Here is a 23,678-nt window from a genome sequence, read left to right on the forward strand (position 1 = left end):
CAAAAACTAGGAAAAGCCCAGCTGATAAAGTTACCCCCTTTAAAAGCAAGCAAACATCCCTTTAAAAGCAAGCACCACGCAGCCTAATAAACTGGCTCACGAACCTAAAAACTCAAGCTGGTGATACTCAAGACCCTTAACCAGTATCTTACCATAACTCTCATATGAATCTCTGTAGGAACCTCCACTTGGATGATCTGAATAGTCACGATCACGACCATATCCATCTCTATCGCTAAATTAGAGAGAAAGGTAAGTCCCAGAGCATGAACTGTCATAGTGATTTTTCTTACACGCGAGCCACAGAAGCAGTCACTTACCTATAGCCTCTTGATGGGTAGTCATCACGTGAACTGGAATGACCATAGTCACGGTAAGTATAATCTCGCGGTGGTGGTGCGTAATCTCTTGTATCACGAGAACTTGGGTAATCTCTGCTGGAATAGCTACAAAAACACAAGTTTTGGTTTGTGCTTTTGCTAAGCTTTCTTTTAATTATTAATAAACAAGCTGCACATGTTACCTGTCTTTAGTAGAATACCCATCATCTCTTGGGGACAAATAAACATCTCTACGAGAAGGCAGCGGTTCTCTTCGAGGTGGACCTCCGTAACTATCTCTTCCACGTGATACAGGAGCTTAAAGGAAAAAAAATATTTTAACAGAAAAAAGTTAAAACATGAACTTACATTCAAGGCTATGAAAAGTAATGAGACTGACTTCAAAGACAACATTATGGAGGCTAGATCTAATTTTATTTTCTAGAATTTCCCATTCACATTTTAAATTTTTTTCAGTGCTCATTAATTCCATGTATCTAGATCACCTAGAACCCAATGATTAATTTTTTTTTTTTGAGACGGAGTTTCGCCCTTTCTCCCAGAAAGAGCTCAATCTCAGCTCAAAGCAACCTCTGCCTTCCAGTTTCAAGGAATTTTCCTGCCTCAGCCTCCAGAAAAGCTGGGATTACAGGTGCCCACCACCATGCCCATCTAATTTTTGTATTTTTAGTACAAATAGGGTTTCACCATGTTGGCCGTGCCGGTCTCGAATTCCTGACGTGGTGACCCACCTACCTCAGCCTCCCAAAGTGCTGGGATTACAGGCATGAGCCACCCTGCCCTGCCTGTATGATTCAAGTTTTAGGCATCATTCACCTCTCAATTTTTTGTGTTACAGTAGTATCATAGATTGTCATACATGGAACATTTACCTCTTCCTCCCATTCCACTGCTGCTGCGAACTGGTCCTGAAGGTGCAGATCTCTTAGGAGGAGGACCCCCACTTCTTGGTGGTGGTCCTCTTTTTACTGGGAGTGGTCCCCTGGAAGAACTCATGTTAAAATTCATGGAATATCCACCGTCATCTACATTAGAATAGAAAAGAAAAATGTTACTACTCACAAGAATCAAGGAAGCTAAATCAGTTTTTTTTTTTTTTGAGCTCACTGTCACCCGGGCTGGAGTGCAGTGGCACAATCTCAGCTTGCTGCAACTTCTGCTTGAGTTCAAGCAATTCTCCTCCCTCAGCCTCTCAAATAGCTGGGATTACAGGCACATGCCAACATCCCCAGCTAATTTTGTGTGTGTGTGTATGTGTATATATATATATATATATTTTTTTTTTTTTTTTTTAGTGGAGAGGTGGTTTCACCATGCTGGCCAGCCTGGTCTCGAACTCCTGACCTCAAGTGATCCGCCCACCTTGGCCTCCCAAACTGCTGGGATTACAGGTGTGAACCACTGCGCCCGGCCGCTGTAAGTTTTCTTTGCTTCAATAAAAATATAACCATCATTAGCGCCAGCGCCATCCCAATGCAGGTATCGCGGTGGTGCAGTCGCTCCTCGCCCGGCTCCAGCCTACAAGGCCCCGACCTCCGCTACCCACCCCCGTAGGCGACTGCCAAACTTCCTCGAGGCATACAACCAAACGGGCCCCCTCATTTGTTTTCTCTCGACCCCCCAGCTTTATTTAAATAGGTCGGCACCTTTGGGTTCTTAAAATGGCGCCCGCCACCCCCATCTCCAGAGAGATATAATCCCCAGTCCTAACACGACGAGTGTCACGAAAAACAGACTGAGGAAAGGAGACACGTACCGAAGGGGTGACAATGGGTTCAAGCTCCAACGAGCTCGCCGAGAGGGGCTTCCTAGCAGCTTAGCACCAAAAGCGGCTGCCGGGTCCGACAACCGAAACGCGAACCCGCTAGCACTACTGCGCAACGAGGACGAACAAAGGAGACAGCAAACTTTATACTGCCCGGGAACGAGGCTGAAGGACCCGGATGGAAACGGAGCTTAGAATTTGAAACGCAAAGGGAGGGGGGGGGAAGTAGTTCCCAGTTTCTCCATTGGCTGCCTCCTCTGTCGTTCACTCTTCGCTCCTCCCATTTTCTCGGGCCCTCAGTGTTGGGTCGGCGGACCTTTCTAACCGTTTTCCCTACCCCCACCCGTTCTTTACAAACGCGCTTTTTTTGCTTGGCGCTAAAATGGTGCACAGCCTTCATTTAATAAAGAACTGTATTGAGCGTCCTAGTGGGCTGGGCACTAGGACCACTGCGCCCGGCCGCTGTAAGTTTTCTTTGCTTCAATAAAAATATAACCATCATTGGGCCAGGCACGATGGCTCACACCTGTAATCCCAACGCTTTGGGAGGACAAGGCGGGTGGATCACCTGAGGTCAGGAGTTGAAGACCAGCCTAACATGGTGAAACCCCGTCTCTACTAAAAATGCAAGTATCAGCCAGCCCTGGTGGCACATGCCTGTAATCCCAGCTACTCAGGAGGCTGAGGCAGGAGAATCACTTGAACCTGGGAGGCAGAGGTTGCAGTGAGCCAAGATCCCACCACTGTACTCCAGCCTGGGTAACAATAGTGAAACAGTCTCAAAAAAAAAATATATATATATATATATGGCCATTATTTAGTTGGGTGGTCTCGTTTCACTTGTACTTGATAGAACATGCAGTGCAGTCATATAGACTGGGGAAGTAAGAACTGAAGGTAGTCTTAAACTTTTTTTTTTTTTCTGAGAAGGAGTTTTGCTGTGTCACCCAGGATGGAGTGCAGTAGTGTGATCTTGGCTCACTGCAACCTCTGCCTCCTGGGTTCAAGCGATTCTCCTGCCTCGGCCTCCCAAGCAGCTGGGTTTACAGGCGTGGGCCATCACACCCAGCTAACTTTAAAAAATTAAAATTACTTCCATGTCCAACACCTAGGCCTATCAAAGTTTTTTTAAATGTCTTTCCTACAAAGTGAACTACTTGGACAAGGACACTGTACACATTCATAACATGCTTCCTATGCTTTCAAGTGGCAATCACTTTTAGTAGACGAACAGGTGTTGTCAATTTTAAAAGCTGGTGCCTTTCCTCAAGGACTTAACCAAAACATCCACTTGGTATGAGTTTGCAGTCCCTGACTTATACACTAAGCCCGAGATCCACTCAAGTCATTACCCATGTGTCCTCCCCGTGAGGGAGGTCCCCTGGTTCCTCCACTTCCTCCTCTTCCACCTCTAAGACCTCTTGGAGGGCCTCTACTTCTTGGAGGTGGAGGTGGCCCACGTCTACCACTTTCGAATGATGGTTTGGTGGCTTGTTCCACTTTGATGGCTTTTCCGTCTAATGACTACAAAAAAAGATATGGTTAAATTAAATCAAGATTTAAAAATAATTTGCACATCTATGCACTAAGACACTAACAGGTCCTTCAAAATGCAGTTATGTATAAGTGTTGCTCATTAATTAGTCGAAGAAAAAACACTGCAAGCACAATCAGTTTATATATATGGGGCTTTTCCACTAAAAATTCTTAATACTTAAAAATGATACGGATGGGCCAGGCACGGTGGCTCACGCCTGTAATCCCAGAGCTTTGGGAGGCCGAGGCAGGTGATCACCTGAGGTCAGGAGTTGCTGTTTGGTAAAATATGAAACAAGGCCAAGTAGATGACAGCTTGTTATCAACACTAAAAGCCAAGTTATCAAAATATGGCTTAGGGATCTCAAGATAAAATGTTATCATGATGGCAGGGCGCAGTGGCTCATGCCTGTAATCCCAGCACTTTGGGAGACTGAGGCAAGTGGATCACTTGAAGTCAGGTGTTTGACACCATCCTGGCCAACATGGTGAAATCCCCGTTTCTACTAAAAATACAAAATTAGTCAGATGTGGTGTCGGATGCCTGTAATCCCAGCTACAGGGAGGCTGAGGCAGGAGAATCGCTTAGAACCCAGGAGGTGGAGGTTGCAGTGAACAGAGTTCACACCCTTGCACTCTAGCCTGGGCAACAGAGAAATACTGTCTCCAAAAAAAATGCATCATGTAATGACAATGATTTTGAACTGAGAGTATGTTGTTAACAGCATAAGATATAACTCACTACTAGATTTGGTTCTGGAATTACAGAATATTCTTTGGAAGAGGATCACAAAGGGGTAGGATAAGTGGGTCCCAGACAGGTACATACTGAAAAACAATGAAAACTCAAAAGCTGTGCTAGTCCAGACTGGGGCAACTACATGTTATTTTATGCACTAGTAACAGGTTATCATCCATTGTGTAGACAATCTCACCTTTCCATTCATGTCTCTGGCTGCATCCTTAGCATCTGCTGGGCTTTCAAAGGTGACAAAAGCAAATCCTCTTGATTTGTTGGTTTCACGGTCTTTCATCAAGAGTACTAAAAAGTAGTTTTTAGAAAATTAAGTGTTACCCTAGTTCAAATGAAATAACCAAAGTAAATGTGTAAAGAGAAAGCTCAGAACTTCTTAGAGGACAAAATACATTATCACGTCAGATAATCAATGCAATCAAATTCATCATTGCTTATGTTTTAGTTATAATAGCCCAGCCTGTACTTCCAGACAACTCACCTTCCACTATTCGTCCATATTTGCCAAATACTGCTTCAAGAGCTTTCTCATTTGTTTCTGTATTAAGCCCACCAATGAAGAGCTTTCCTGGGCGATCTGCTTCAACCATTTTTTTTTTGCCGGTGAGTCTGTTGAGAAGGAATAGTATTACCTCACTGCAAAAAGTTCCTCAAGTTTATTCGACACTTTTACTGTGGCATATTTTTCATATTTTCCACTAAAACCATTGTTTCTTAATGACTAAAGAAAACGCTAATAAGCTAAGCCTCAGCCACAGTAGGAAGTATTTGAATTAAGCAGTTTAGTAACAGCGTAATTTACATAAAACTGGTTAAAAGGGCCAAAATCACTTTTACCACTACCCTTGATCGCCCTTAGCTATTCTTCGCAACAGCTGCTTAACATTTGAGAAAGCAACTTTTAGTTCTAGTCCTGTATTTCGGTTGCCTTTGAAAGATTCAATTATTCATCACACCCTTCCTAAGGATGGGGTTTTAAAAGACTCCCAAGGTCACAGGCCAGACACACGACCTTAACAACAAGCCCTCTTCCAAACGACTCCTCTTTTCCTCATTAGAATTCCCTACTAAATCTAGGGAGAAATGTGAAGTTTGAGCCAAGTTACGCCACCTCTTCTTCACCGGTCCCCGCCCTACCGAAATGCTACTATCCAGCCAAAAAGATAAAAACAAATTGTCAACACCGTTTCCTATTAAGTAACGGAACGCGGACGCACGCACTAACACCCGACGCTCCGTGACTGAAGCAGAACCTAATTAAAACTCGTCATTAAAAACCGCGTGTAAAAGACAAAATGGCGACACTTGGATTCAACCCAGAACCACCGACACCGGTAAGGGGACTAACTTTTACCATCAACACTGGCTGTGCACATTCAGAGGGGTTCTTCTTCCGGACCGCCAATGAATACGGAGCCCGCAGCCCGCATGGAACTCCACATGCCCATCATTAGCGCCAGCGCCATCCCAATGCAGGTATCGCGGTGGTGCAGTCGCTCCTCGCCCGGCTCCAGCCTACAAAGCCCCGACCTCCGCTACCCACTCCCGTAGGCGACTGCCAAACTTCCTCGAGGCATACAACCAAACGGGCCCCCTCATTTGTTTTCCCTCGACCCCCCCAGCTTTATTTAAATAGGTCGGCACCTTTGGGTTCTTAAAATGGCGCCCGCCACCCCCATCTCCAGAGAGATATAATCCCCAGTCCTAACGCGACGAGTGTCACGAAAAACAGACTGAGGAAAGGAGACACGTACCGGAGGGGTGACAATGGGTTCAAGCTCCAACGAGCTCGCCGAGAGGGGCTTCCTAGCAGCTTAGCACCAAAAGCGGCTGCCGGGTCCGACAACCGAAACGCGAACCCGCTAGCACTACTGCGCAACGAGGACGAACAAAGGAGACAGCAAACTTTATACTGCCCGGGAACGAGGCTGAAGGACCCGGATGGAAACGGAGCTTAGAATTTGAAACGCAAAGGGAGGGGGGGGAAGTAGTTCCCAGTTTCTCCATTGGCTGCCTCCTCTGTCGTTCACTCTTCGCTCCTCCCATTTTCTCGGGCCCTCGGTGTTGGGTCGGCGGACCTTTCTAACCGTTTTCCCTACCCCCACCCGTTCTTTACAAACGCGCTTTTTTTGCTTGGCGCTAAAATGGTGCACAGCCTTCATTTAATAAAGAACTGTATTGAGCGTCCTAGTGGGCTGGGCACAGTGCAAAACTTTACTTTTACTTTTTCACTAACTCTTTTAATTGTCAAAACAATGTGATGAGGATGGATACTCCTACGCCAATTTTGCAGAAACGGAAAACAAGTTTTGGCAATACAATATATTTTCCAAAATTGTCTTAAATAAGTTATTTCAGTGGATGTGGGAATTTCTGATAAATACATGTAAATTTCAGATGAGTAAAAAACGTACAAAACAGCATGCAGATAGTTCATTCATATACAACAATTACTGAGCACCTTGTAAATAATGAGCTCTGGGCTAGGCCGGGAGGGTACGGCCTCAGGAAAAGACAAGAGTCAAGCCTGTGGGTAAGGGTGTCGGATTTAAGAAATGAAAATGCAGGACGCTAATTTATTCTGGGAAGCTGTCAAAAAAATTTTAAATACACATATGGGACGATTAAGTTTAAATTTAAGATAACGAATACTTTTTTAGTATAGTATGTCCCAAATCTCATATTTTAAAAGTTCACTGTTTATCAGAAATTCGAATTTAACTAGGTATTCTATATTTCATCTGCGCATCCTACTTGTTGGAGGAATATTACAAAACTTTTTTATTTACTTTTTCTATTAAAGAAAGAAATTGGACGGAGCGCCACGGCTCACGCCTTTGGGCGTAATCCCAGCACTTTGGGAGACCGAGTCGGGTGGATCACAAGGTCAGGAGCTCAAGACCAGCCTGACCAACAAGGCGAAACCCCCTCTCTACTAAAAATACAAAAATTAGCAGAGCATGGTGGCAGGCGCCTGTAGTCCCAGCTACTTGGGAGGCATCGTTTGAACAGGAGAATTGCTTGAACCGGGGAGGCAGAAGTTACAGTGAACTGAGATCTGTCACTGCACTCCAGCCTGGGAGACAGAGCAAGACTGCATCTCAAAAATTAAAAAAAAAAAGAAAGAAATTGAATACATTTAACAGAAGAATGGCATGTCATGATTAATGCCAGGGAGAAAATAAACTAGTTGCTTTTTGATGGGCAATATTAGGAGGACCAAATTTAATTAAAACATCAGGGAAGGTCTATGTGAGGAGGTGACTTTGGAGATCAGAACTGAAGGAAGAAAAGAAACTAGCTATGGGAACAGCTGAGGCAAAAGCCTTTCAGGAAAATAAGAGAATATTAAACACAAAGTAGAGAAGAAGAGCTTGGCATATATTAAGGGACAGAAAGAGGACCAGGTGACAAGAATTTGAGGGTCATGGAATGAGGGAGCCAGGATTGGCAGGACCTTTGAGCCCATTAAATGAATGTAGGGGGGATGTGTGGAAAAAAGGACACTAATAGGGCTGTGGGAGCAGACCAGAAAGAGAGGATGGTGGCTTGAATTAGGGTGGTGGCAGTGGACTTGGGGAGGCAAGAACAATTGTTAGATACATATGACAGGTATCATGATTAATGGTGCTATGGTCTGTTTGTGTCCTCCCCCAGATTCATATGTTGAAATCCTGGCCGGGCATGGTGTCTCACACCTGTAATCCTAGCACCTTGGGACGCCAAGGCAGACAGATCACGAGGTCAGGAGTTCGAGACCAGCCTGACCAACATGGCGAAAATACAAAAATTAGCTGGGCGTGGTGGCGCATGCCTGTAATCCCAGCTACTCAGGAGGCTGAGGCAGGAGAATCGCTTGAACCCGGGAGGTAGAGGTTGCAGTGAGCCAAGATCACGCACTGCACTCCAGCCTGGGTGACAGAGTAAGACTCTGTCTCTAAAAATAAAAATTTAAAAACACCTAATACCCAAGGAGATGGCATTAGGAGGAGGGGATTTGGAGAGAAGATTAGGTCACAAGAGTGGGGTCCTCATGAATGGGTTTAGCACTTTTATAAAAGGTGCCTCTGTCTACCATGTGAGAACACGGTGAGAAGGTACCACTTTATAAACCAGAAAACTGGTGGTGGTGGGCCCTCACCAGACACTGAGTATGCTGGCATCTTGATCTTGGACTCCCCAACCTCCAAAAATGTGAGAAATAAGTTTCTGTTGTTTATCAACCTGCCAGTTTATGGTATTTTGTTATAGTGGCAGGAATGGACTAAGACAGTTGGGAAAGGGGTGGGGAGGAATTGCCGAAACAGAAAATCATTATGGATGACTCCAAGTATCTGGTATTAGTGGGACAGATGGTAATAGTCATTTACCAAAATGGTTTCAGAGGAGCAAGTTTGGAATGTAGGGGCAGAAAAATTTGAAGCTCAGAGCAGAGATCTGTGCCGAATTATCATCTCAGAGATGTAATAAAAGCCATCATAATGGATGAAACCACCAAAGAAGAGAGTACAGTGGGAAAAGAAGGGCCAAGATCACACAATATGAGCTATTAAAAAAATACATGTGGAGACAAAATAACAGGGGGGAATGTAACCAGTTTATCTTGGAATGGTAGAATTTATGGATAATTTTCACTGTTCTTCTTTTTCGGTTTTTTTTTTTTTTTTTTTTTTTTTGAGAAGGAGGTTCTCTCTTGTTACCCAGGCTGGAATGCAATGGCACAATCTTGGCTTACTGCAACTGCAACCTCCACCTCCCAGGTTCAAGCAATTTTCCTGTCTCCACTTTCTGAGTAGCTGGGATTACAGGCATGCACCACCATGCCTGGCTAATTTTGTATTTTTAGTAGAGGTGGGGTTTCACCATGTTGGCCAGGCTGGTTTCGAACTCCTGACCTCGTGATCTGCCCGCCTCAGCCTCCCAAAGTTCTGGGACTACAGCCGTGAGCCACTGTGCCGGCCCTTCTCTTCCTCATAGTTACAATTACCTGCCCGTGGTGGATTTTGGTATATGCCAGGCAGGTTATAGTAAATAATGCTCAGGTCATGGGTAAAAGTCCCCAAGGAGCTTTGAAACCAGCTCTGAATTATTCACATTTATAGGGGGAATAATGCCCAGTAGGACAAGAATATTTGTTCTTGTTTTTTTTTCCCAGCCAAATAACAAAAAATAAGGGAAAAGTCATGTCCATTTGCCTTTTGAATGATTTATATAAATTATCAACTCTGGAACCATCTGGGAATTGGCCAAAATGACTTAAATACCAGGCTCAGCAAGCAGAACCTGTACCCCCAGAGGAAGCTGGGAGAAGTCCCTCACCCTGTGGAAGCAGGCACTCTCTTTCTCTGTCTCAAATCCAAAGAGACTACAGGATCGGGATCTGAGTGTAAATCAGGTCTCTGCCAATACAGGGCAGAATGGAGCAGGCTCCACAATAGATATCCCTGTCCCCTTGGGTCTCAAACAGGAAATGTGCATCCCCGTAGACCAGCTCACTTTGGCCTCTGCAGTTCATACCCAGGAATGTAGGAGAGGAGAATTAGCCTGCTGGCAATGTTGGGGGCAAACAGCACTTCCAAGGATCAAAAGCGAGTGGGTGGGGCAACGATGGCTAGTTAAAGAAACTGTAGGAAGGAATCAGTTGACCATATCATCCAGTAGGGACACAGAGAACAAAGAAACTTGAAGGGGAAGCGGAGTGCTACTGACTAGATCTGGAGAGCAATAGAGACAAGAGCTTTTTTTTTTTTTTTTTTTTTTTTTTTTTTTTTTTTGAGACGAAGTTTTGCCCTTTTGCCCAGACTAGAGTGAAGTGGTGCAATCTCAGCTCACTGCAACCTCTGCTCCCTGGGTTCCAGTGATTCTCCTGCTTCAGCCTCCCAAGTAGCTAGGATTACAGGTACCCCCCCCAACACACACACACCACACTTGGCTAATTTTTATACTTTTAGTGGAGGGGGTGGTTTCACCATGTTGGCCAGGCTAGTCTCAAACTCCTGACCTCGTGATCCACCCACCTCGGCCTCCCAAAGTGCTGGGATTACAGGCATGAGCCACCGAGCCCAGCCAAGAGAGGGGAGCCTTTTTAAGAGATGGAGCAAAGTAATCAAATTTCATCTTAATGAGATTACTGTGGTTGCAGTCTGGAGACTGTTTTGGGGGAGGGAGAGACAGGAAGCAGGGAGACAAATCAGAAGGGTATTGCTGATGTAATGCAGGAGGGGGGGGACGTGGGCGTGCTGAGTGTGAGGGACTCTGGCCAACAGGCAGTTGGATAAGCAGGTCTCACACTGCCCAAAAGTAATTTACGAATCCTATCCCTCCTCCTCATGGATCTTCTAGATTTTTCCCTTTGCCTCTTTCTGTTTACTCTTTTAGATTGTCATTAAATGTAGTTACATTTTTCTCTTTACTGTAATTTTTCCTTTGCCTCATTGTTTTCTAGTCCGATGCCATCTCAGTGATAGACGGAATCACTGTATCAAATGACATTACTTCACTACTAGGTAACCTTGGAATATAATCAGTGCTAACTAAATGGCTGAATTGACTTGCAAGCTCTTTTTATTCTTCATGGCACTTAGCATGAGATGGGTGCACTGGAAGTATTTATTTTATTTTATTTTTGAGATGGAGTCTCACCTTGTTGCACAGGCTGGAGTGCAGTGGTGCAATCTCAGCTCACTGCAACCTCCACCTCCCTGGTTCAAGCGATTCTCCTGCCTCAGCCTCCTGATTAGTTGGGACTACAGGCATGTGCCACCACGCCCGGCTAATTTTTTTGGATTTTTAGTAGAGATGGGGTTTCACCATGTTGGTCAGGCTGGTATCGAACTCTTGACCTTAGGTAGTCCACCCGCCTCAGCCTCCCAGAGTGCTGGGATTACAGGTGTGAGCCACCACACCTGCCTGGAAGTATTTAATAAATTCAGGTGGCCTTAAATCTGGATTTAATTACAAGGGGCCCATATTTCATACTAAAAAAAGGAAAAACAATAAGCAAACCTGTAGTTTTAAAAGTTGCAGCCAATTAAATTTAAGAAATAACCTTTCGGTCGTCAAACCAGGAATCACTGCAATGAGTAGACTGAAGCTCTCCTGTCGGGCTTGCATTTTTACAGGAAGGACATTTGTATGGTCACTCTGTTTCTGGTTATGCTTGATCTCCAAAGTGCAGAAAGATAACCCTGCCACATATTAAAAAAAAATCTGTTATCTTGTGCTAAGCAGGAAGGAAGAAGGGAGGGAAGAAGTAGGTGTGATTAAAAATTGGGTAACTTTCCAAACCACTTTAAGTAGCCACTACCCAGAAGATAGCCTACTTAGCTTAGATACAAAGAGCAAGAAATAAAAACTTTTTAACCAACATATGGCTCTTGTATCTATCTTGGAACTGACTGACTAAATAAAGATAAAATTCTACTGTATTTTTTTCCACAATAAAGGAGATGATACATTTTAGCCAAACTTCATATCCAACTGAAAAGAACCAAAGTATGCCTTAAGAAACATTTGGGCTAGGCATGGTGGCTCATGCCTGTAATCCCAGCACTCTGGGAGACCAAGCCTGGTGGACTGCTTGAGGTCAGGAGTTTGAGACCGGCCTAACTAATGATGAAACCCTCTCTCTACTAAAAATACAAAAATTAGCTGGGAGTGGTGATATGTGCCTGTAATCTCAGCTACTGGGGAGGCTGAGGCATAAGAATCACTTGAATCCAGGAGGCACAGGTTGCAGTGAGCCGAGATCATGTCACTGCACTCCAGCCTGTATGACAGAGCAAGACTCTCAAAAAAGAGAGTGGCTCACATCTGTAATCCCAGCATTTTGGGAGGCTGAGGCAGGTGGATCACCTGAGGATGAGAGTTCAAGACCAGCCTGGCCAACATGGTAAAACCCCCGTCTCTACTAAAAATACAAAATTAGCTGGGTGGTGTCACGTGCCTGTAATCCCAGCTATTCAGGTGGCTGAGGCAGGAGAATCTCTTGAACCTGGGAGGTGGAGGTTGCAGTGAGCCGGGATTGTACCACTGCACTCCAGACTGGGCGACAGAGTGAGAATCCTAAAAAAAAAAAAAAAGAAAAGAAAGAAAGAAAATATTTAATAGGGACAGAAGCAATGCTTCTGGCAGCCAGAAGTAGAGACAGGGTTTTACCATGTTACCCAGGCTCGTCTCAAACTCTTGGCCTCAAGTGGTCTGCGCACCTCAGCCTCTCAAAGTGCTGGGATTACAAGCATGAGCCACACGTCCAGCCCAATGTCACCTTCTTAGTGATGCCTACAGTTTAAAATTTGCACTCTTCCACAGCCTCCCCTTTCTATTCTCTATTTCTTTAATAGCACTTTCTACATTCAAACATCTTTTTTTTTTTTCGGAGTCTCACTCTGTTACCAGGCTGGAGTTCAGTGGTGCAATCTCAGGTCACCACAACCTCCGCCTCCTGGGTTCAAGCGATTCTCCTGAGAGATGGTGATCCCTGCACCTGCTCTCCAGAAAATATCCTTTGTTAAGCAAGCTTTTAGGGTAAAGCAGGTACAACTGGTTACATCTCAGACTGTCTTGCCAAAACTCATGACCACTGGGGAAACTAGATAAGCGTCTTTATGAGGAGCTATTTATGCGTAGGCATTGTTCTGAGAGCTTGATGCAGAACACCACTTTGATATGCAGGAGTCAAACATCAAGTCATTAAAAAAATTATCAGTCACATGGTGGTTCAAGATGGCATCGCTCTAGCCATGCAATAGGCTTTTTCCCTAAAGTAACCCAGAAGAGGGTCCTCACCAGAACCCAACCATGCTGGCATCCCAATCTTGGGCTTCCAGCCTCCAGAAATATGAGAAGTAACTTTTTTTTCCTTTTTTTTTTTAGACAGTCTTGTTCTTGTTGCCCAGGCTGGCTTGCAATGGTGTGATCTTGGCTTTACCTCCTGGATTCAAGCGATTCTCCTGTCTCAGCCTCCCGAGTAGCTGGGATTACAGGTGCGTGCCACGATGCCCGGCTAATTTCGTATTTTATTTTTTTTGAGATGGAGTTTCGCTCTTGTTACCCAGGCTGGAGTGCAATGGCATGATCTCGGCTCACCGCAACCTCTGCCTCCTGGGTTCAGGCAATTCTCCTGCCTCAGCCTCCTGAGTAGCTGGGACTACAGGCACGCACCACCATGCCCAGCTCATTTTTGTATTTTTAGTAGAGATGGGGTTTCACCATGTTGACCAGGATGGTCTCGATCTCTTGACCTTGTGATCCACCCACCTCGGCCTCCCAAAGTGCTGGGATTACAGGCGTGAGCCACCGCGCCCAGCTAATTTTGTATTTTTAGTAGAGACAGGGTTTCTCCATGTTGGTCAGGCTGGTCTAGAACTCCTGCCCTCAGGTGATCTGCCCACCTCAGCCTCCCAAAGTGCTGGGATTACAGGTGTGAGCCACAGCTCCTGGCTGAGACGTAACTTTTTATTGACCCAGTCTATGGTAATTTGTTATAGTAGCCTGAACAGACTGAGAAAGGGGATAGAATATAAACAGCAAGCCAAATAAATAAATAAATTAGAAGTATGTTTGAGGCCGGACATGGCGGCTCACACCTGTAATCCCAGCACTTTCAGAGGCCGAGGCAGGAGGATCACGAGGTCAAGAGATCGAGACCATCCTAGCCACCATGATGAAACCCTGTCTCTACTAAAAATACAAAAATTAGTTGTGCATGCCTGTAGTCCCAGCTACTCGGGAGGCTGAGGCAGGAGAATCGCTTGAACCCAGGAGGTGGAGGTTGCGGTGAGCCGAGATTGCACCACTGAACTCCAGCCTGGTAACAACATAGTGAGACTCCTAAAAAAAAAAAAAAAAAAAAGAAGTATGTTTGAATGTAGAAAGTGCTGTTAAAGAAATAAAGAATAGCAAGGGTGGGGCGGGACAGTAAGAAGTATGAGTGCAAGAGTACATGCAAATTTTAAATGGTAGGCCTCACTAAGAAGTGGACATTGGGCTGGACGTGTGGCTCACGCTTGTAATCCCAGCACTTTGAGAGGCCGAGGTGGGCAGACCACTTGAGGCCAGGAGTTTGAGACAAGCCCGGCTAACATGGTAAAACCCCGTCTCTACTAAAAATACAAAAACTAGCCGGACGTGTTGGTGAACGCCTGTAATTCCAACTACTCAGAAGGCTAAGGTAAAAGAATCGCTGAACCCAGGAGGCAGAGGCTGCGGTGAGCTGAGATCGTGTCATTGTACTCCAGCCTGGGTGACAGAGCAAGACTCGGTCTCAAAAAAACCCACACACAAGGCCGGGTGCAGTGGCTCACGCCTGTAATCCCACCACTTTGAGAGGCCGAGGTGGGTGGATCATGAGATTGGAAGGTCGACACCATCCTGGCTAACAGGTGAAACCCCATCTCTACTAAAATACAAAAAAATTAGCCAGGAGTGATGGCATGCACCTGCCGTCCCAGCTACTTGGGAGGCTGTAGCAGGAGAATTGCTTGAACCCAGGAGGCAGAGGTTGCCGTGAGCTGAAATTGTGCCATTGCACTCCAGCCTGGGCAAAAAGGGAAAACTCCGTCTCAAAAGAAACAAACAAACCACACACACATAAAAGAAGGTGACGTTGAAGTAAAGACACGTGGATATTCAGGAGAAGAGCATGCTGGGAAGACTGAAATATACCTATCATGTTCTAAGAACAGTAAGTAGGTCAGTATGGCCGAAACTGAGTGAGAGAATACAAGAGTAGTAGGAGATGATGCTGATAGGTAGCAGAAGAACCAAATCACGTAGGTTCATGTAGGCCACGGTAGACTTTGGCTTTTACTGTGTGTGAAATGGGATGTCACTGGAGGGCTTAGAGCAGAGGAGTGATAAATCTTACTTACGTTGCAACAAGATCACATTGGCTGCTGTGTTGAGAATACACTGTAGGGAGCAAGGGTGAAAGCAGGGAGACCAGTTAGGAGAGTTTTATAAATAGTGCCTTGGAGCAAGGTGGTAGCAGTGTAGGTGGTAAGAAATTACTGGCTTCTGAGCATATTTTGAAGGTAGAACCAAAAGGATTTCCTGACACAAAATCCAGATGGCATGAAAGAAAAGACTGACTCATTTGACGATAAAAGCATTCATTCATTCTCAAACTGCTTTGATGGTTCATTCTTTTCTAGTGGAACTTTATAAATATTTCTTTGGCTTTGTTACCAAACCCTCCTGTTTTTTTCATTCTGTCCTTACTTCTTAGGCAGTTTCATCCATTCCCAGAGTGTTAGTTGCAATAGCTATCCCTAAGACTCTCAGGTTTATATTTCTATGCCAAGTCTTCAATTCGAGCTCCCCGACTTGCATATCTAACTTCCCACTGGTCATTATCACTTGGCTGCCTTAAATTCATTAAATCATTCCCTTGAGGAATCTTTTGAGTACTAAGTATGTGTTAGACACAACAGTATACAATGGTGAATGGATGAAACAGACTTGGGCCCCTGCTCTCATGAAGCTTCCAGTCTAGTGAGGATGGGGGCTGGGGAGGTAAGAAAATAAATTAAAAAACAAACAAAAAGTGCTATTAGAAAAACAAGCTGCAATAATACAGAATAAAAAGTATGTATATGCAAGGGGAGGAAATTTCTCTAAAGAAGTTTCATGGAAGCTGAGAGTACAAAGAAGAGAAACAACCACCCATGAGAAGAACTATAGAAAGAGCAGTGTAGACAATAGCAACAGCATGTGCAAAGGCTCTGTTGAGGAAAATAATTTCATGTATTTGAAGAACTGAAATGAAGCCACTATGGCTGGAACATAGTAATTAAGGAAAAACAGTGATAGATGATTAAGCTGGAGTGTTAGGAAAGTGTCAATCAGGCAGAACCTTATAAGTCATATCTGGGAGTTTGGGGCTTTAGTCTAAGAACAATGGGAAGCCATTGAAGGGTTTTAATCCAGGAGAATAATTTGAGCTGATTTGTGAGTTGTTTTTGTTTTTGTTTTGAGATGAAGTCTCGCTCTGTTGCCCAGGCTGGAGTGCAAATGGCTCCATCTCAGCTCACTGCAATCTCCACCTCCTGGGCTGATTCTCCTGCCTCAGCCTCCCAAGTAGCTGGGATTACAGGCGCATGCTACCACACCGGATAATTTTTGTATTTTTAGTAGAGATGGGGCTTCACCATGTTGGCCTAGAACTGGGCCAGGCTGGTCTAGAACTCCTGACCTCAGGTGAACCATCCATCTTGACCTCCCAAAGTGCTGGGATTATAGGCGTGAGCCATCGCACTCTGGCCTGATTTATGTTTTTGAAAGATCACTCTGGCAGCTGTGTGGAGAATGAGTTACAAGGGGCCAAGTATGGAAGCTGGGAAATCACTTCAGAGTTAAAGGCAGTATTTTGAGTGAGAGATGATGTGACTTAGACTAGGTTACTGGTCATGGAGATGGAGAGAAGTAGGTAGATCAGATACGTATATATTTTGTTGTTGTTCTTTTGAGACGAAGTCTGGCTATGTTGCCCAGGCTGGAGTGCAATGGCACGATCTTGGCTCACTGCAACCTCTGCCTCCCGGGTTCAAGTGATTCTCCTGCCTCAGCCTCCTGAGTAGCTGGGAGTATAGGCAGACCATGCCCAGCTAATTTTTTGTATTTTTAGTAGAAACAGGGATTCGAATTATAGAATCATGGTTAAAAGCATGAGCTCTGGAGCCAGGGAGCCCTGGTTCAAATCCCAGCTCTGTCACTTCCTCGCTGTGTGACCCTGGGAAAGTTAACTGAAGTCTCTAGTCCTTCATTTTTACAATCAGGAGAAGGGCAACAACAACAAAAAAAAAAAAAAAAAGAAAAGGAAGAAAGAAACAGGGTTTCACCGTGTTGGCCAGGATGGTCTCAATCTCCTGACCTGATGATCCACCCACCTCAGCCTCCCAAAGCGCTGGGATTACAGGCGTGAGCCACCATGTCAGGACAATCAGAAAAAAGTTTAGGAAGTTGAAACAATGCGCAGTAGCATAGTTAAGAACATGGACTCTGGTGATAACTACCTGGCTTGAAATGTAGCTCTGCCACTTCCTAGCTGTGTGAATTTGGGCAAATCCATAAACTCTCTATTCCTCAGTCACCTCATTTACAAAACGAGGATAGTCATATTTGTACGAAGTGTGGGGATTAATATTCACAAAGCATTTGGAACCACTCCTGGAGCACAGTAAGCACTATGTTAATTGTTAGCTATCAATAATGATGGTGGATGGCTGGGTACAGTGACTCGGAGGATTGTTTGAGCCCAGGAGTTCAACACTAGCTTGGGCAACATAGCATGACCCCATCTTATTTAAATGTTAATAAAAAATGGGCCGGGCTTTGTGGCTCATGCCTGTAATCCCAGCACTTTGGGAGGCTGAGGTGGGCGGATCACGAGGTCAAGAGATCAAGACCATCCTGGCTAACATGGTGAAACCCCATCTCTACTAAAAAATACAAAAATTAGCTGGGCGTGCTGGCGTGTGCCTGTAGTCCCAGCTACTCGGGAGGCTGAGGCAGAAGACTTGCTTGAACCCGGGAGGCAGAGGTTGCAATGAGCTGAGATCCCCCACTGCATTCCAGCCTGGCGCCTGACTCTGTCTCAAAAAAAAAAGTTAAAAAAATAAAAGAAAATAAAAAATGATAGTGGATTGACTGTGAGGAATGAGGGAGGAACCAAAGGTGATTCCAGGTTTTGGCATGAGCTACTGGATTTTTTGTTTTGTTTTGTTTTTTTGAGATACTAGGGTGGCAAAACCTCAGTCTTGGGGGAAGTCACTAATTCACTGTCCACATCAACTGGAAAAAGTCATAGATTTTCAATGGAACAGATAGAGTCTATTATAAAATTCATGATTACAGATCTCAAGTGACAAATTTATATCATCTAGCAATTCTACTTTACATCTTTGGTCAATTCACTCCCCTACCTTCTGCAATCATTTTTGTTAAACCTATTCCATTCTTCTCTAACCTTCTAGTCCAGCACCAAGTTTCTCCTGCACTTACACTTGTAATATTTGACCCAAACTCCTATTTTACAGAGAAAATAGAAGCCGTCTGATAGGAACGCCCTCATCTTCTGGTTACCAAACATACATACCTACCCATCTTTGTATCCATCCTATCTTCTTTTCCTCCTGCTACACAGAATAGTGATTCCCAAAGTGGTGTTAATTTCCCCAGAATAGCAGCATCAGCACCACCTGGGAAGTAATTAGAACTGCAGATTTGCAGCCTCATTGCAAACCTACAGAATCACAAACTCTGGGGTAGGGTGAAGGAAGGGGCAGCTTTCTGTGCTTTAATAAGACCTCCAGGAAGATTCTGATGCACACTCAGGTTAGAGAATCACTGCAATAAGGAGAATCGCTTGAACCCCGGAGGCAGAGGTTGTGGTGAGCCGAGATCACACCACTGCACTCCAGCCTCGGCAACAGAGCCAGACTCTGTCCCCCTCAAAAAAAGAGAGAGAGAGAGAGAGAGAATCACTGTAATCCAAAATGCCTCCTTTCATTTAAGGCCTACCCTTCTACTTGTGCTTCAGATAACGTCCTCCCTGTCTTCTTTTTCTTCTTCTTCTTTTATTTTTCTTTAAGAGGGAGTCTCACTCCGTCACCCTGGCTGGAGTGCAATGATGCAATCTCGGCTCACAGCAACCTCCAGCTCCCAGGTTCAAGCAATTTTCCCGCCTCAGCCTCCTGAGTAGCTAGGACTACAGGCACCCGTCATCATGCCCAGCTAATTTTTGTATTTTTGTAGAGACAGAGTTTCACCATGTTGGCCAGGCTGGTCTTGAACTCCTGACCTCAAGTGATCCGCCTGCCTTGGCCTCCCAAAGTGCTGGGATCACAGGCGTGAGCCACTGTGCCCGGCTGTGTCTTAAGAATTTAAGAATTTTATGTCATTAATTGTTCTTTTTTTTCCTCCTGTGTATTCAACCACTCCTTTTCAACTGGAACTTTCTTGTGTACATAAATAATGCCCAAACCTTTCTCATATACAAAACCTCCTCTCTTAATGGTTCATCTCCTTCCAGCTACCTCATGATAGATTTCCTCTCCTCTACAAACATCTTAAAAGAGTTGTCAGCATCAAAAAGAAAGGAAATCCTGCAGTACGTGACAGCATGGGTGAATTGACTTTATGCTAAGGGACATAAGCCAGTCACAGAAGGACAAATACTGCATGCTTCCACTTGTATGAAGTAGCTAAAATAGTCAAACTCATAAAAGCAAAGAATAGAATGGTGGTTGCCAGGGACTAGGGAGGGGAGGAAACGTGGAGTTGCTAATCAATGTGCATTACATTTCAAATATGCAAGATGAGTAAATTCTAGAGATCTGTTATAAAACATTCTGCCTATAAATAACAATACTGGGCTGGGCATGGTGGCTCACGCCTGTACTCCCAGCACTTTGGAAGGCCGAGGTGGGCAGATCACTTGAGGTCATAAGTTTGAGACCAGCCTGGCCAACATTGTGAAACCCCATCGCTACTAAAAAAGTACTAAAGTTAGCTGAGTGTGGTGGCAGGCACCTGTAAAGCCAGCTACTTGGGAGGCTGAGGCAGGAGAATCTCTTGAGCCCAGAAGGTGAAGGTTGCAGTGAGCCGAGATCATACCATGGCATCCCAGCCTGGGTAACAGAGCAAGGCTCTGTCTCAAAAAAAAAAAAGATACTGAGCTGGGTGCAGTGGCTCACACCTGTAATCCCAGCACTTTGGGAGGTGAAGGTGATAAGATTGCTTGAGGCTAGGAGTTTGAGACCAGCCTGGGAAACAAAGCAAGACCCACCCCCCTCTCCCTTGCAAACCCTGCCAACTCTACCAAAAAGAAAAACAAATAACTATATATATATATAAAATTATATATATATATAATTTTAAAAAACAAAGACAAAAAAACCCAGTATCTGTTAAGAGCTGGGCGTGGTGGCTCACACCTATAATTCCAGCACTTTGGGAGGCTGTGGTGGGCAGATTGCCTGAAGTTAGGAGTTCTAGACCAGGCTGTCCAACCTGGTGAGATCCTGTCTCTACTATAAATACAAAAATCAGCCGGGCGTAGTGGTGCACGCCTGTAATCCCAGCTACTCGGGAGGCTGAGGCAGGAGATCGCTTGAACCCAAGAGACGAAGATTGCAGTGAGCAGAGATCGTGCCACTGCACTCCAGCCTGGGCAACAGAGTGAGACTCCATCTAAAATAAAAAATTAAAATTAAAAAAATCTGTTAAGAGAGTAGATATCATGTTGTCTTCTTACCAAAAATAAAATAAAATAAAGAATTGTTGAAGGAATGGGGAAATGGGTAGTCACCAGTCTCATACACTGGTGGGAGGAAAATTGATACAGCCACCGGGATGGCAGTTTGGAATTATTTATTAAAATATAAAAAATATGCCTGGGTGTGATGGCTCACACCTATAATCCTAGCACTCTGGGAGGCTGAGGTGGGCGGATCACTTGAGGTCAGGAGTTCGATACCAGCCTAGCCAACATGGCGAAAACCCATTTCTACAAAAAATACAAAAATTAGCCAGGCATGGTGGCAAGTGCCTGTAGTTCCAGTTACTTGAGAGCCTGACCCACAAGAATTGCTTGAACCCGGGAGGCATAAGTTGCAGTGAGCTGAGATCTCGCTACTGTACTCCAGCCTGGGTGACAGAGTGAGACTCTGTCTCAATAAATAAATAAATATAATATAGAAAGTACAAGAAGTGTCTATTAAAATTTTATTGAATTTTTTTAGATACATGGTCTCACTAAGTTGCCCAGGCTGCCTCAAACTACTGGCTCAAGCAATCCATCTGCCTCAACCTCCTGAGTAGCTGGGACTAAAGATGTGCTCCACTGCGAGTAGCTGTCTACTAGAATTTTAAACAAGTGGCTGGGTGTGGTGGCTCACACCGGTAATCCCAGCACTGTGGGAGGCTGAGGCAAGCAGATTGCCTGAGGTCAGGAATTCAAGACCAGTCTGGCCAACATGGTGAAATCCCATCTCTACTAAAAATACAAAAGAAAAAAAAAATTAGTCCGGCGTGGTGGCGTGCATCTGTAATCCCAGCTACTTGGGAGGCTGAGGCAGGGCAATAGCTTGACCAGGGAGGTGGAGGTTGCAGTTAGCCGAGATTGCGCCACTTCACTCCAGCCTGGGCAACAGAGCAAGACTCCGGTTGAAAAAAAAATTTTTTTTAGATAAACATACCCTTTTTGTTGTCTACCCTAGAGAAGAACCATCACACAGGCCCAGGGCAGCATGTATGAGGCCACTGTTTTGCAGAATTGTTAACGACTGGGGAAAAAATGAAAACAACTTAAATGACCATCAGTAGAGGAATGGCCCAATAAACTATGATATACTCATAATACATAATATCAAATATCTGTTAATGCAGTAGTTTATTCTATACATCATGGTATACTGTATATAATGTGTATATATAAAACATATGTATATGTATATGTAAAATTATACTATACATGATGATAATATGTTACCACTTAGAAAAAAACAGGAAGGGCTGGTCCGAAGTTAATTAGTTATCTCAACGGACTGTTCACAGTCAGTTACGGATCGAACTCCTTGTTCTACTCTTTCCCCGCTTCTCACTACTGGACTTGACTAGTCTTTACAAAAATAAATAAATTAAATTAAATTTTAAAAAAAGAAAAAAGCAGGAAGGACACACACCAAACAAATAATAATGATTACCTCAGAAAGGTGGGGGAGATCGACTGGTGGCAGTGGTTAAAGGGGATTTTAGTCTTCTCTGTAATATTTTAATCTTTAATTGAATTTTATTAATTTATATTTGAGGCAGGGTCTTGCTCTGTCATGCCACCATGCCCAGCTATTTGTTTTGTTTTTGTTTGTTTATTTGTTTTCAGACGAAGTCTCACCCTGTTACCCAGGCTGGAGTGCAATGGCATGATCTCAGCTCACTGGAACCTCCATCTCCCAGGTTCCCATGATTCTCCTGCCTCAGCCTGCTGAGTAGCTGAAACTACAGGTGCCCGCCACCACACCCAGCTAATTTTTGTATTTTTAGTAGAGACGGGGTTTCACCATTTGGCCAGGCTGGTCTCAAACTCCTGACCTCATGATGCGCCTGACTTTGCCTCCCCAAGTTCTGGGAATACAGGGGTGTGAGCCACTGTGCCCCGCCTATGTCTTTTTTTTTTTTTTTTGTAGAGGCAGGGTCTTGCTTCATTGCTCAGGCTGATCTTGAACTCCTGTCCTCCTGTCCTCAAGTGATCTTCCCATCTGAGCTTCCTCAAATGTTGGGATTACAGCTGTGAGCCACTCACTGCACCCACTCGCCTGTTTTAATTTTTTAAAAGAAGAACATATATATATATTTTGTAGTACTTATGTTATTAAAAAATGAAACGAGGGCAGGTGTTGTGGCTCATGCCTGTTATCCCAACACTTTGGGAGGCTGAGGTGGGCAGATCATGAGGTCAGGAGTTCGAGACTAGCCTGACCAACATGGTGAAACCCTATCTCTCCTAATAATACAGAAATTACTGGGCGTGGTGGCACACGACTATAATTTCAGCTACTCGGGAAGCTGATGAAGGAGAATTGCTTGAATCTGGGAAGTGAAGGTTGTAGTGAGCTGATATTGTGCCACTGCACTCCAGCCTGGGTGACAGAGCGAGACTTGGTCTCAAAAAAAAAAAAAGAAAACAATTGTGGTTTAGCAACTGAAGCCAATGGCAGCCAGGCTTGGTGGCTCATGCCTGTAATCCCAGAACTTTGGGAGGCCAAGGTGGGTGGATCACTTGAGGACAGGAGCTCGAGACCAGCCTGGTCAATGTGATGAAACCCCGTCTCTACTAAAAATACAAAAATTAATTGGCTGTGGTGGCACATGCCTGTAACCCCAGCTATTTGGGAGACTGGGGCACGAAAATCACTTGAACCCTGGAGGCAGAGGTTGCAGTGAGCCAAGATCGTGCCACTGCACTCCAGCCTCTGCAACAGAGCAAGACTCCATCTCAAAAAAAGAAAGTAACGACAACAGCTACAATTACTTTTGCACCAACCTAGTAAGTGACCCCTCATACCCGTTTTCAGTTAACCCTGTCCCCAACTCCAGTGCCAGGCAACTACTAATCTACTTTCTGTCTATAAATTTACCTTTTCTGGACATTTTATTTTATTTTATTGAGCCAGGGTCTTGCTATGTTGTGCAGGCTGGCCTCTAACTCCTGGGCGCAAAGGATCTTCCCACCTCAGCCTGCTGAGTAGATGAACTGTAGGCATGCACCACCACACATGCTTTT

The 23,678-nt window shown here is 44.6% G+C and overlaps 1 protein-coding gene and 1 non-coding gene across 7 annotated transcripts in view; both read right to left on the reverse strand.

Moving 5' to 3' along the window:
* The window catches only part of RBMX (RNA binding motif protein X-linked), a 65,703-nt gene extending 59,424 nt beyond the window's left edge, over positions 1-6,279 (reverse strand). For all 6 annotated transcript variants that reach the window (XM_078364146.1, XM_078364145.1, XM_078364147.1 and 3 more), the window contains exons 1-8: positions 6,151-6,279; positions 4,878-5,005; positions 4,578-4,684; positions 3,459-3,630; positions 1,214-1,366; positions 524-638; positions 321-446; positions 153-235 (exon numbers count right to left, since the gene is read on the reverse strand). In XM_078364146.1, the coding sequence (XP_078220272.1) occupies positions 153-235; positions 321-446; positions 524-638; positions 1,214-1,366; positions 3,459-3,630; positions 4,578-4,684; positions 4,878-4,986 (865 nt within the window). In that variant the 5' untranslated portion in view covers positions 4,987-5,005; positions 6,151-6,279. The remainder of the gene's footprint in view (positions 1-152; positions 236-320; positions 447-523; positions 639-1,213; positions 1,367-3,458; positions 3,631-4,577; positions 4,685-4,877; positions 5,006-6,150) is intronic.
* LOC118150811 (small nucleolar RNA SNORD61) lies at positions 4,759-4,830 on the reverse strand. Its single transcript, XR_004738946.1, has one exon. It is a non-coding gene; the product is annotated as a small nucleolar RNA SNORD61 (small nucleolar RNA).
* Positions 6,280-23,678: the final 17,399 nt, after the last annotated feature.

Source organism: Callithrix jacchus, chromosome X (genome assembly GCF_049354715.1).
Source record: "Callithrix jacchus isolate 240 chromosome X, calJac240_pri, whole genome shotgun sequence".
Classification (NCBI taxonomy): Eukaryota; Metazoa; Chordata; class Mammalia; order Primates; family Cebidae; genus Callithrix; species Callithrix jacchus.